Here is a 13,685-nt window from a genome sequence, read left to right on the forward strand (position 1 = left end):
TAATGGCGAATATATCTCAGCATCCCTGCATGTGCGGAGATTTGGGCCAGTTTTGTCCTTAAGGAGAGCTGTTCCCTACAAGATGCAACGCCGCAGTGTCCCCAAAATGCTACTTTTCAACGGACTTCGACATAACTTTTAATGGAAAGTTAATGTCTTAGATATCTCCAGAACCACGATTGCTAGGAGGTCGGGACCGGTCTTGTAATTTAGGTCTCTCGAATCCCTACATTTTGCGAACATTATTGCATCACTGACGTCATTACGTCAGGGCTTCAAGTCGCGCACAAGGTTCTTTTATACGCTAAAATGCCGCCATAATAGTACTTTTGGGACCTGTTTTGTCCTTTTAGTCTCTCTAAACCCTACGTACGGCGACCTTCGGGGCATGTTGAACGTTATTAAATCACCGGTTTCTTACCTCGCAATTTTCCCGAAAGCGCTGCTTTTCAACGGACTACTACTACAACTACTACTACTACTACTCCTCTCCTCCTCCTCCTCCTCCTCCTCCTCCTCCTCCTCCTCCTCCTCCTCCTCCTCCTCCTCCTCCCCATCCTCCTCCTCCTACTACTACTACTACTTCTACTGCTACTGCTGCTGCTGCTGCTGCTGCTGCTGCTGCTGCTACTGCTACTACTACTACTACTACTACTACTACTACTACTACTACTACTACTACTACTACTACTACTACTACTACTACTACTACTACTACTACTACTACTACTACTACTACAACAGCTGCTGCTGCTGCTGCTGCTTCTGCTGCTGCTGCTGCTGCTGCTGCTGCTGCTGCTGCTGCTGCTGCTGCTGCTGCTGCTGCTGCTGCTACTACTAATACTACTACCACTACCACTACCACTACCACTACCACTACTACTACTACTACTACTACTACTACTTTTTCAGGATATTAAAAAATTATCTCAAGAACAACCGGAATAAAAACACGATTGAATAAATAAATATTCAAGTTACTTGCATCTGGACGTCCAAAGATATAATACATCCTAGTAAAATATAACAAATACATTTTTGCTATCAGATAAAAACGTAGCTGGCAGTTTTCTTCGTTGAAAACTATTTTGTAATATTTCCCATTTTACAATAATGCAATTCCTTTATTTTAACCTAAATGATAATTTCTTATCAAATGTCAATACCCATGCACATTTTGATATTGATTATTTTATTTTTAGATTTAGCGCAGTTAAGCTATATGATGTAAACGTATTAACATTCACGGTGGGACATTGTTTTGTATCTCGGCAAACTAATTTAGAATACAACCTATATTTACAACAAATGAAATTGAGAAATGCATTCATTTAGTACTATTGTGAAGAATTGCAACAAACCTCTGGCGATTAACTGGTATGATTATGTGTACATGATTTAGCCTAAGTTGTCTACATCTTTGGTCGACATTTAAAAAACCAAGATCAGCCAAACTTGCCACTGAAAGCGAGGTTCTACAATGAAAATTATTGTTCGTTTTATTAATAATTTTCATTGTAGAACCTCTCTTTCAGTGGCAAGTTTTGCTGATCTTGGTTTTTTAAATGTCGACCAAAGATATAGACAACTTAGGCTAAGTCATGTACACAAAATTTTTTATGACAAATGTCCAAGTTATATGAAGGATAATTTTGCCAAATGTAACGAAGTTCACTCATATGGCAGTAGATCCAACTTAAAATTTTATGTCCCACATAATGGTGGTTTTACAGCAGCTTCTTTTTATTATAATGGTATACGGGATTGGAACATGCTTCCATATAACATCAAAGACACATAATCAAAGTATGTTTTTAAGAAATTAGTCAAAACTCACCTCTTAAAGGAGATGGAGGAGTTTTTGTATTCATAATTCTTATGTATTAGATAAATATAAGTGCGCTTTCTAAGAATACGCACAAATTTTATATAGTTGCTTTGGTAATTTTTAAATATCCCTTAACTATTTGTATAATTGTGTGGTATATTATATAATTATATGATACTGATAGTAGTTTATTTGTGATGAATGTCATATGTTAATTTAATTCATTTGAGTATATGATATAATAATATATAATACTGTTCACTAAATCATTTAATGCCAACTTGATACCTTAGACATGGACCCCCTTGGAAATAAGCTTTTGTACAAATCTTTACGGGTTATCCTGTGCAATGTCATTTATTATGTTAAACTTTATTTGGTAAAACTTTATTTGGTATTAAATTAGATAGCTTTATCATTAACACCAGAAGTAATACTTGTTTTAGTAGATCTAGTATTATGTATTTCATGTTAAACTTTCTGTGATATAACTTATTAGGACTCTAAATATCATGCAAATACAATATGTGATATATATTATATTGATGTAAAATGTACTGTTATTGACATAATGCACGAATAAAACTACTACTACTATCGATTCAGGACGGGCGAGGATTCACGAAGACAGGCGATGATTCACGAAGACAGTCGAGGATTCACGACGACAGGCGATGATTCACGAGGAGAGGCGAGGATTCACGAGGACAGGCGTTCACGAGGACAGGCGAGGATTCACGAGGACAGGCGAGGATTCTCGAAGACAGGCGAGGATTCAAGAGGACAGGTGATGATTCACGAAGACAGGCAAGGATTCACGAGGACAGGCGATGATTCACGAGGACAGCCGAGGATTCACGAAGACAGGCGATGATTCACGAAGACAGTCGAGGATTCACGAAGACTGGCGATGATTCACGAGGAGAGGCGAGGATTCACGAGGACAGGCGTTCACGAGGACAGGCGAGGATTCACGAGGACAGGCGAGGATTCAAGAGGACAGGTGATGATTCACGAGGACAGGCGATGATTCACGAGGACAGGCGATGATTCACGAGGACAGGCAAGGATTCACGAGGACAGGCGAGGATTCACGAGGACAGGCGAGGATTCAAGAGGACAGGTGATGATTCACGAGGACAGGCGATGATTCACGAGGACATGCGATGATTCACGAGGACAGGCAAGGATTCACGAGGACAGGCGATGATTCACGAGGACAGACAAGGATTCACGAGGACAGGCGATGATTCACGAGGACAGGCGATGATTCACGAGGAGAGGCGATGATTCATGAAGACATGCGATGATTCACGAGGACAGGCGATGATTCACGAGTACAGGCGTTGATTCACGAAGACAGGCGATGATTCACGAGGACAGGCGATGCTTCACGAAGACAGGCGATGAATCACGAGGACAGGCGATGATTCACGAAGGCAGGTTTGTGTGTTATATATATATATATATATATATATATATATATATATATATATATATATATATATATATATATATACATATATATATATATATATATATATATATATATATATATATATATATATATATATATATATATATATGTATATATATATATATATATATACATATGTGTGTGTGTGTGTGTGTGTGTGTGCGTGCGTGCGTGCGTGCGTGCGTGCGTGCGTGTGTGTGTGTGTGTATTGATTTCGAATAATATTGCCATTTAAGTACTTCCTGTTTGTGTCTCCCCTGATTTCCATTAAAAGGATGTAAATATACGTATGTACTTAAAACTTGCGTTGCTTAAACCGGATACAGAGTTTTTAGATAATATGATATTATATGAATGGAAGGTGTATTGGCTATTCGATCAATTACTTTAATTGTTTAAAAGTTATAGTGAGTTTGTATCATAGTAATAGTGAATAAAACAATTACAATGCATTTGAGAATTTTCCTTAAGGTAACCAAGTTTTCATACTTATTTGTGATAACATGATTGTAAATTGCACGTTATAACATTTCATTAGATTTACTTTATTATTTTAGCATATGAACATGTATTAAACTTACATTTTGCGTACTTATGTATGTATGTGGAAGAATAACACAAAAGCGTTATCAGTTTTGAAGATGACAAAATACATTAGCTTATGTGAAACCCCTAGAGCACTCGTGTTCCAATGAGCTCGTGTTCCAGTTAACTCGTGTTCCAATGAGCTCGTGTTCCAGTGAACTAGTGTTCCAGTGGACTCGTGTTCCAATAAACTCGTGTTCCAGTGAACTAGTGTTCCAGTCGACTCGTGTTCCAATAAACTCGTGTTCCAGTGAACTAGTGTTCCAGTGAGCTCGTGCTCCAGTGAACTCGTGTTCCAGTGAACTCGTGTTTCACATACAGTACCAAGGTGTTATTACATCATTTATTGGTATGATCAGGTATAGAGTGTCTGTGTCCCCGACCCTGTCAATGCTAGGATATGGAAAGGCACAAGGGATCAGTGTTCCCGACCCTGTCAATGTTAGGATATGGTCAGGCACAGGGGATCAGTGTCCCCAACCCTGTCAATGCTAGGATATAGCCAGGCACAGGGGATCAGTGTCTCCGACCCTGTCAATGCTAGGGTATGACCAGACACAGGGGATCAGTGTCCCCGACCCTGTCAATGCTAGGATATGGCGAGGCACAGGGGATCAGTGCCCACGACCCTGTCAATGTTAGGATATGGCCAGGCACATGGGATCAGTGCCCCCGATCCTGTCAGTGCTAGGATATGGCCATGCACATGGGATCAGTTTCCCCGACCCTGTCAATGCTAGGATATGGCCAGGCACATGGGATCAGTGCCCTCAACCCTGTCAGTCCTAGGATACGGCCATGCACATGGGATCAGTGTCCACTTCCCTGCCAATGCTAGGATATGGCCAGGCATAGGGGATCTGTGTCCCTGACACTGTCAATGCTAGGGTATGGCAAATCACAGGGGATATATGTCTCCGACAGTGTCCTCGACCCTGTCAGTGTTATGATATGGCCATGCACATGGGATCAGTGTCCACGACCCTGGCTGTGTTAGGATATGACCAGGCACAGGGGATCGGTGTCCCCGACCCTGTCAGTTTTAGGATATGACCAGGCACAGGGGACCGGTGTCCCCGACCCTGTCAATGCTAGGATATGGCCAGGGACAGGGGAACGGTGTCCCCGACGCTGTCAATGTTAGGATATGGCCAGGCATAGGGGATCGGTGTCCCCGACCCTGTCAATGCTAGGATATGGCCAGGCACAGGGGACCGGTGTCCCCGACCCTGTCAATGTAAGGAAATGGCGAGGCAAAGGGGATCGGTGTCCCCGACCCTGTCAATGTTAGGATATGGCGAGGCACTGGGGATCGGTGTCCCCGACCCTGTCAATGTAAGGATATGGCGAGGTACAGGGGATCGGTATCCCCGACCCTGTCAATGTTAGGATATGACGAGAAAAAGGGGAACGGTGTCCCTGACACTGTCAATGTAAGGATATGGCGAGGCACAGGGGATCGGTATCCCCGACCCTGTCAATGTTAGGATATGGCGAGGCACAGGGGAACGGTGTCCCTGACCCTGTCAATGTTAGGATATGGCGAGGCACTGGGGATCGGTGTCCACGACCCTGTCAATGTTAGGATATGGCGAGGCACAGGGGATCGGTATCCCCGACCCTGTCAATGTTAGGATATGGCGAGAAAAAGGGGAACGGTGTCCCTGACCCTGTCAATGTTAGGATATGGCGAGGCACAGGGGATCAGTGTCCCCGACCCTGTCAATGTTAGGATATGGCCAGGCACAGGGGACCGGTGTCCCCGACCCTGTCAATGTAAGGAAATGGCCAGGCACTGGGGATCGGTGTCCCCGACCCTGTCAATGTTAGGATATGGCGAGGCACAGGGGATCGGTGTCCTCGACCCAGTCAATGTAAGGATATGGCGAGGCACAGGGGAACGGTGTTCCCGACCCAGTCAATGTTAGGATATGGCGAGGCACAGGGGAACGGTGTCCCCGACCCTGTCAATGTAAGGATATGGCGAGGCACAGAGGATCAGTTTCCCCGACCCTGTCAATGTAAGGATATGGTGAGGCACAAGGGAACGGTGTCCCCGACCCAGTCAATGTTAGGATATGGCGACGCACAGGGGATCGGTGTCCCCAACCCTGTCAATGTTAGACGTGACCAGGCACAGGGGATCGGTGTCCCCGACCCTGTCAAGTGTGGGTAGTGAAATGGTACATTTATTTTTACGTTGATTTACACACAGGCTGAAAGACTTACACTTATCATTATGTGGTTTAAGAACCGTTTTACAACATACAAATAACCAAATAATAGGAAGGTAAATGATTTGTACGGAAATAAGTTATATGTAGTGGGAATGATGTATTTTACTTTTAATAAGCTTAAACTCGTATTGTACACTTGCAGTACTGCCAATATGTATTGCCGTTAGCACGCCCTTTGTCTTTTCGATGCTTTTGCCTATCTGTATGAAACCCACTCAATGTTATAAACACAAAGGTATTTCAGAAAACAATAATCACGTCTTTGTCTTCTCAGCAGCATCCTTACCTTAACACACGTTAGGACTACAACCTATTCCACCGCGTCTGTGCTGCATTGTGTCAGCAATAGTCGTGTAGAATAATGTCATGAATAGTTGTATCCTTTATTCAAGGCAGCCCTCGTGGTCCTGACCCTGTTAGTACAGGAACATGAACAAGCACAGACGATCGATTTTAGTCTGGAACTGGGATGTGGCTTGTTGAAGGCTGACAAACTCCGTACAGAGACCTTTGCAGGCAATAATAATGATCCACAAATATACATGCTAGAAGATCGCCTTATTTACTGTGCAGAGTTCAGAAGCTTCCAGATTACGTAAGTACATTTCATTCATTCATCATCATCAGCGTGATCGTCAGCGTCTTTGTCGTCTTCGTCATTATAATCATTGATTATCATAATTTAATATCAATTATCATAATTATCATAATTATCATAATTATCATCATCATCATCATCATCATCATCATCATCATCATCATCATCATCATCATCGTCATCATCATCATCATCATCATCATCATCATCATCATCATCATCATCATCAAATCATTTTCCTGCTCCATATAAGCATTATAATTACCATTGTTTTTGCTACCAACTTCACCTTATCGACTACAGGTTCTCTATCTTAATCATGTCTCTATAATATTTTCAGGTACAAACAACTGAACCGCGTTTATCGAGGGTTATTTCCAACTGTTGACGAATACAAGGCAAGCACTGGACTTCCGATTCTAGGAGAAGCATATAATGCCACCGAGTCTGGCGATCCAAAGAAGAGAGAAGGATGTTCTCATTCTGGCCAAGGAGATAAGGACGAGTGCTGCGAAACGTAAATATATGTTGGATAACTAACGAATGGAAACTGTAGATTAATAGTAGTCTAATTCCGAATGAAGGGTGTAGTAAAATAAAATACACAATACTTATGATCTAATGTAGGATTTGAAAATAGTAAATGTATTCGTCGCTGCCATAGTTGATTTTGTTACTGATGTAAGCTGTATAATTAAAATATTCTTCGTGGCACGTAAAAATGGAATTTTACACTGATTGAAGTCATTCTGTCTCATTCAGTACCACTATACTTTGATATGATTTATTTTGTTATTTTTTCTTCGTTTTTTTTTTTGCTACTTCACTAAACTAATCCTTTATAGGTGCATTAACGGAATTAGAACGATTCATCTTTGCATATTGTCATTGTTTTAAACCTATTTCAAATTTGTATTGTAGAATTCGGAAAACAAAATGGCTTTGAATAATTATATTCACAGCATCTTGGCATTATATCCCTGTGCCATAAAACAATAAAGACTCTATGCTGATAGTCCTTTCCTCGTGGATTTTTTTGGGATCTTCACAACTAAACCGGCTGGCGGACATATTCGTTGATTACTCCACTCTGTATTGTGGCGCTTTCATCTTATATTTGTAAACCTGCAGCCTACTATATAAAACTGGTTTATCCTTTGGTAGGAATAATGTTAGCCCAAACATTCATTGATTGGTCAATAGTTGTCAAATATAAAATATTTAACCAATCAAAAAAAAATGTTAGCCAAATTTTTCATTAATTGGTCAAATATAAACTATTAATTTATCAAAATATCTGAATACGCAAACTAGCCAATAATTAACTTACGGACAACTGCTCAATTTGTAACTTAGAACTTGTTGTCCAATTGGCCGCTGAATTACAGAAATACCACTAAAGGCATCCAACATAAACATTAAACTATTGTTAAATGAACGAACCATTGCCATGAAATCCGTGAAAAAAAAACATAGAAATTACTTTAGTTAACATTGGAATAGTTTCATCGATGACAGCACTAATTGAATATTAAATTATGATTAAAAATACGGATCATTGGCACGAAATCCTTGATAAAAGACTCGTCACGATTACTATTGTTAACATTGAATATTATTGTCAATTAAACCACTAATTTAATATTAAATTTTGATTAAAAAACAAACGGACAATTAGCAAGACAATGGTTGAATGACGAACCATCACGATTATTGTGGTTTACATTGGAATAGTATTGTCAATGTCAACACTAATTGAATATCAGCTATGATTAGGTAGACGGACTATAGGCATGAAATAGTTGAAAAACGAACCACCGCGATAATAATATTTTGTGAGTCTGGTAGGATGGTCCCTGTAGCTCACATTAGAATAAAATTGTAACTGACGGGACGCACTGCTGTGTTCCTCCGGAGGCAATAGAACCACAATACCTTGCTCTGATTGCGTAAATTCCGCCACTTCTCTATAAGAGTTATTCAAAATACCCCTATATGTTATGGGATTCATGTGTTCGCGTTAATTGCTTCAGGTGTAGAGGCATCGTGCCTTACAATGTTACACAGAAGCACAGGGAACAAGACAACGTGTCCAGAAATCCATGCCACATTCTGCAGTTGTTTACAGTTGGTTGTTGTGGGTAAGTAACTAATTTATTCTAACTGGATTGCTAATATAGTGTAAAGCTGATATCAATCACCATCGAGTCCGTTTCCTGTGTATAAACCAGCACCAGCTGATATCAGTCACCATCTAGTCCGTTTCCTGGGTATAAACCAGCACCAGCTGATATCAATCACCATCTAGTCCGTTTCCCGGTTATAAACCAGCACCAGCTGATATCAATCACCATCTAGTCCGTTTCCCGGTTATAAACCAGCACCAGCTGATATCAGTCACCATCGAATCCGTTTCCTGGGTATAAACCAGCGCTGGCTGATATCAATCACCATCGAGTCCTTTTCCTCGGTATAAACCAGCACCAGCTGATATCAATCACCATCTAGTTCGTTTCCCGGTTATAAACCAGCACCAGCTGATATCAGTCACCATCGAATCCGTTTCCTGGGTATAAACCAGCGCTGGCTGATATTAATCACCATCGCGTCCGTTTCCTGGGTATAAACAAGCGCTGGCTGATATCAATCACCATCGAGTCCGTTCCTTGGGTATAAACCAGCGCTGGCTGATCTTAACAACCAATGAGTCTGTTCCCTGGGTATAAACCAGCGCTGGCTGATAACAATCACCATCTAGTCCGTTCCCTGGGTATAAACCAGCGCTGGCTGATCTCAACCACCAATGAGTCCGTTCCCTGGGTATAAACCAGCGCTAGCTGATATCAGTCACCATCTAGTCCGTTCCTTGGGTATAAACCAGCGCTGGCTGATCTCAACCACCAATGAGTCCGTTCCTTGGGTATAAACCAGCGCTGGCTGATCTCAACCACCAATGAGTCTGTTCCCTGGGTATAAACCAGCGCTGGCTGATATCAATCACCATCTAGTCCGTTCCCTGGGTATAAACCAGCGCTGGCTGATCTCAACCACCAATGAGTCTGTTCCTTGGGTATAAACCAGCGCTGGCTGATCTCAGCCACCAATGAGTCCGTTCCTTGGGTATAAACCAGCGCTGGCTGATCTCAACCACCAATGAGTCTGTTCCCTGGGTATAAACCAGCGCTGGCTGATATCAATCACCATCTAGTCCGTTCCTTGGGTATAAACCAGCGCTGGCTGATCTCAACCACCAATGAGTCCGTTCCCTGGGTATAAACCAGCGCTAGCTGATATCAGTCACCATCTAGTCCGTTCCTTGGGTATAAACCAGCGCTGGCTGATCTTAACAACCAATGAGTCTGTTCCTTGGGTATAAACCAGCGCTGGCTGATCTCAACCACCAATGAGTCCGTTCCTTGGGTATAAACCAGCGCTGGCTGATCTCAACCACCAATGAGTCTGTTCCCTGGGTATAAACCAGCGCTGGCTGATATCAATCACCATCTAGTCCGTTCCTTGGGTATAAACCAGCGCTGGCTGATCTCAACCACCAATGAGTCCGTTCCCTGGGTATAAACCAGCGCTAGCTGATATCAGTCACCATCTAGTCCGTTCCTTGGGTATAAACCAGCGCTGGCTGATCTTAACAACCAATGAGTCCGTTCCCTGGGTATAAACCAGCGCTGGCTGATCTCAACCACCAATGAGTCTGTTCCTTTGGGTATAAACCAGCGCTGGCTGATCTCAACCACCATCGAGTCCGTTCCTTGGGTATAAACCAGCGCTGGCAGATCTTAACAACCAATGAGTTCGTTCCCTGGGTATAAACCAGCGCTGGCTGATCTCAACCACCATCGAGTCCGTTCCTTGGGTATAAACCAGCGCTGGCTGATCGCAACAACCAATGAGTCCGTTCCTTGGGTATAAACCAGCGCTGGATGATCTTAACAACCAATGAGTCCGTTCCTTGGGTATAAACCAGCGCTGGCTGATCTCAACCACCAATGAGTCTGTTCCTTGGGTATAAACCAGCGCTGGCTGATCTCAACAACCAATGAGTCCGTTCCTTGGGTATAAACCAGCGCTGGCTGATCTCAACAACCAATGAGTCCGTTCCTTGGGTATAAACCAGCGCTGGCTGATCTCAACCACCAATGAGTCCGTTCCCTGGGTATAAAGCAGCGCTGGCTGATCTCAACAACCAATGAGTCCGTTCCCTGGGTATGAACCAGCGCTGGCTGATCTCAACCACCAATGAGTCCGTTCCCTTGGTATAAACCAGCGCTGGCTGATCTCAACCACCAATGAGTCCGTTTCCTGGGTATGAACCAGCGCTGGCTGATCTCAACCACCATCGAGTAGTGTTTCCTGGGTATAAACCAGCGCTGGCTGATCTCAACCACCAATGAGTCTGTTCCCTGGGTATAAACCAGCGCTGGCTGATCTCAACCACCAATGAGTCTGTTCCTTGTGTATAAACCAGCGCTGGCTGATCTCAACCACCAATGAGTCTGTTCCCTGGGTATAAACCAGCGCTGGCTGATCTCAACCACCAATGAGTCTGTTCCCTGGGTATAAACCAGCGCTGGCTGATCTCAACCACCAATGAGTCTGTTCCCTGGGTATAAACCAGCGCTGGCTGATCTCAACCACCAATGAGTCTGTTCCATGGGTATAAACCAGCGCTGGCTGATCTTAACCACCAATGAGTCTGTTCCCTGGGTATAAACCAGCGCTGGCTGATCTTAACAACCAATGAGTCTGTTCCCTGGGTATAAACCAGCGCTGGCTGATCTTAACAACCAATGAGTCTGTTCCCTGGGTATAAACCAGCGCTGGCTGATCTTAACAACCAATGAGTCTGTTCCTTGGGTATGAACCAGCGCTGGCTGATCTTAACAACCAATGAGTCTGTTCCCTGGGTATAAACCAGCGCTGGCTGATCTTAACAACCAATGAGTCTGTTCCTTGGGTATAAACCAGCGCTGGCTGATCTTAACAACCAATGAGTCCGTTTCCTGTGTATAAACCAGCGCTGACTGATCTCAACCACCAATGAGTCCGTTCTCTTGGTATAAACCAGCGCTGACTGAAATCAACCACTAATGAGTCTGTTTCCTGTGTATAAACCAACGCTGGCTGATATCAATAATCACCTTCAATATTTAACGAACACATTCTTATCTTATAAAGAATTATTTAAAACGATGTAACAACATGTATCGTATTGTATAGAAATTATTAACATTATTATTATGAAATTGTTGAAATGAAACGACTTAAATGAAACAATTCAACGGTTATAATCTGTTAAAGAACCTCCGGTAAATAGGTATACCTTAATATTATTGAGAGATGTTAAGTTTAACCATCAGTTAATATTCCATGTTACCCTGGCATGTTGTTTTCATATTATATAAACCATTTTCTATGCTATACAGAACAGCCACACACCGACGACCAATGAAAAAAAAGAACAGCAACAAAAATAGGACAGCGTTGATGTTAAAGCTGCACTCTCACAAATTGAACGTTTTGACAACTTTTTTTCTTTCTTTTTTTTGTCTTGAAACGAGCCAATTTTTGCGAAAATTTATGAAAACCAGTTGACAAAAAAAATAGATCGCAGATTTTTATATTTAAGAACAAAAACTGATGTTTTATGCATTTTTCTTAAAACTTTAGTAATGGTTTAAGCCATAAAACATTATTTTTCGAACAGAAGTATGAAAATCTGCGATCTGATCTTCTGTCAGCAATCTTTTATTATTGGTTTGGAGATATTTACGCAAAATTTGCTCTTTCCAAGACAACAAATAAAAAAAAGTTGTAAAAACGGTAAATCTGTGAGAGTGCAGCTTTACAAATGGGTTCTAGCTTTGTATATATATATCAATAAAAATAAAATATTTCAAACTAGCAAATTTATAGATTACCAAGAAAATAGTATATGTGTTATGTGTAGGCTGAGCCTAAAACGTTAGATTTTGGATTTTTTTTTAAATTTATAGATTTTTTTTATTTATTTCAATTTTCATTTATAAAATCATGCTGCACGTTTTCATTATGTATCAGATATAATCTGAAGATGATATTTTTAAACAATGCTTATTTAACTTTATTTTTTTAATTCCTGTGTAGCTTTTGATTTATTTCATAGTCCAAAACATCCACGCTCTGACACTGTTGAAGACCCCCCCCCCTTACCTCCTTCCTTGTATATATATTCTGTCATCACGGAGGTGTAAACGTGTGAACGGGAGTAACATGTCAAATAATATGTTGAATACAAGTATGAATCAGTGCATGTTGGTTTTATTTTCAGAAATGGTCCGCATAGAAAGAGGTGCAGATACTGTCAACAGCAGAAGAGTGTCACATATCTATTCGCCTACAACTATAAAACAAACAAATTTGGATTTTTCCCGTTTGAAATACCTACGTACTGTTCATGCAAAAGTTCCGATTGTAAACAAAATTTGGTATGAAATAACAACTGACTAGCTTATTTGTTGTTAGCTCGTTCAATAAAATGAATTCATTCTTCTTTTTCAATATGATAGTTTTCCTTGCTTTATTTCATACAAACATTCTTACTGCGGACAATGACAAGAGGTTCTATAGAATAGGAATCCTTTCGGCTGGCCTGTATTACGTGGAATTCGATTTGAAAGCACGTATCCGTCGCAACCGCGCAGAGTTTGGAGCAAATGCATCATTCGGAGCTCCTCGGCCATTTTTATCGAAAACAACCTCGGATATATGGTGGTGCATCAGTTGAAGTAGTTCGTAATTTTTTAATTATATCACTAATTAAATGTAGTGTTTTAGAGTTGTATTTATTGATCGAAGTTTAAATTGATTGCCAGTGAAGTGTATTATTGCAAACATAATTAAGATTCCCAAGATTTAAGTCATAAAGTTAAACTGCTAAATAAAATTACTACGCGATCTAATTGC

The 13,685-nt window shown here is 41.4% G+C and overlaps 1 protein-coding gene across 1 annotated transcript; it reads left to right on the top strand.

The window, feature by feature from the left end:
• The first annotated feature begins 3,631 nt into the window (after window positions 1–3,631).
• Window positions 3,632–13,280, top strand: LOC128240207 (uncharacterized). Its single transcript, XM_052956721.1, has 5 exons — window positions 3,632–3,776; window positions 6,520–6,722; window positions 7,066–7,242; window positions 8,759–8,866; window positions 13,051–13,280. The coding sequence occupies exons 1-5, from the start codon at window positions 3,753–3,755 to the stop codon at window positions 13,211–13,213; spliced, it is 675 nt and encodes a 224-aa protein (XP_052812681.1). The 5' UTR covers window positions 3,632–3,752; the 3' UTR covers window positions 13,214–13,280.
• The last annotated feature ends 405 nt before the right edge of the window (window positions 13,281–13,685 follow it).

This window comes from Mya arenaria, chromosome 7, assembly GCF_026914265.1.
Source record: "Mya arenaria isolate MELC-2E11 chromosome 7, ASM2691426v1".
In the NCBI taxonomy this organism is placed as follows: Eukaryota; Metazoa; Mollusca; class Bivalvia; order Myida; family Myidae; genus Mya; species Mya arenaria.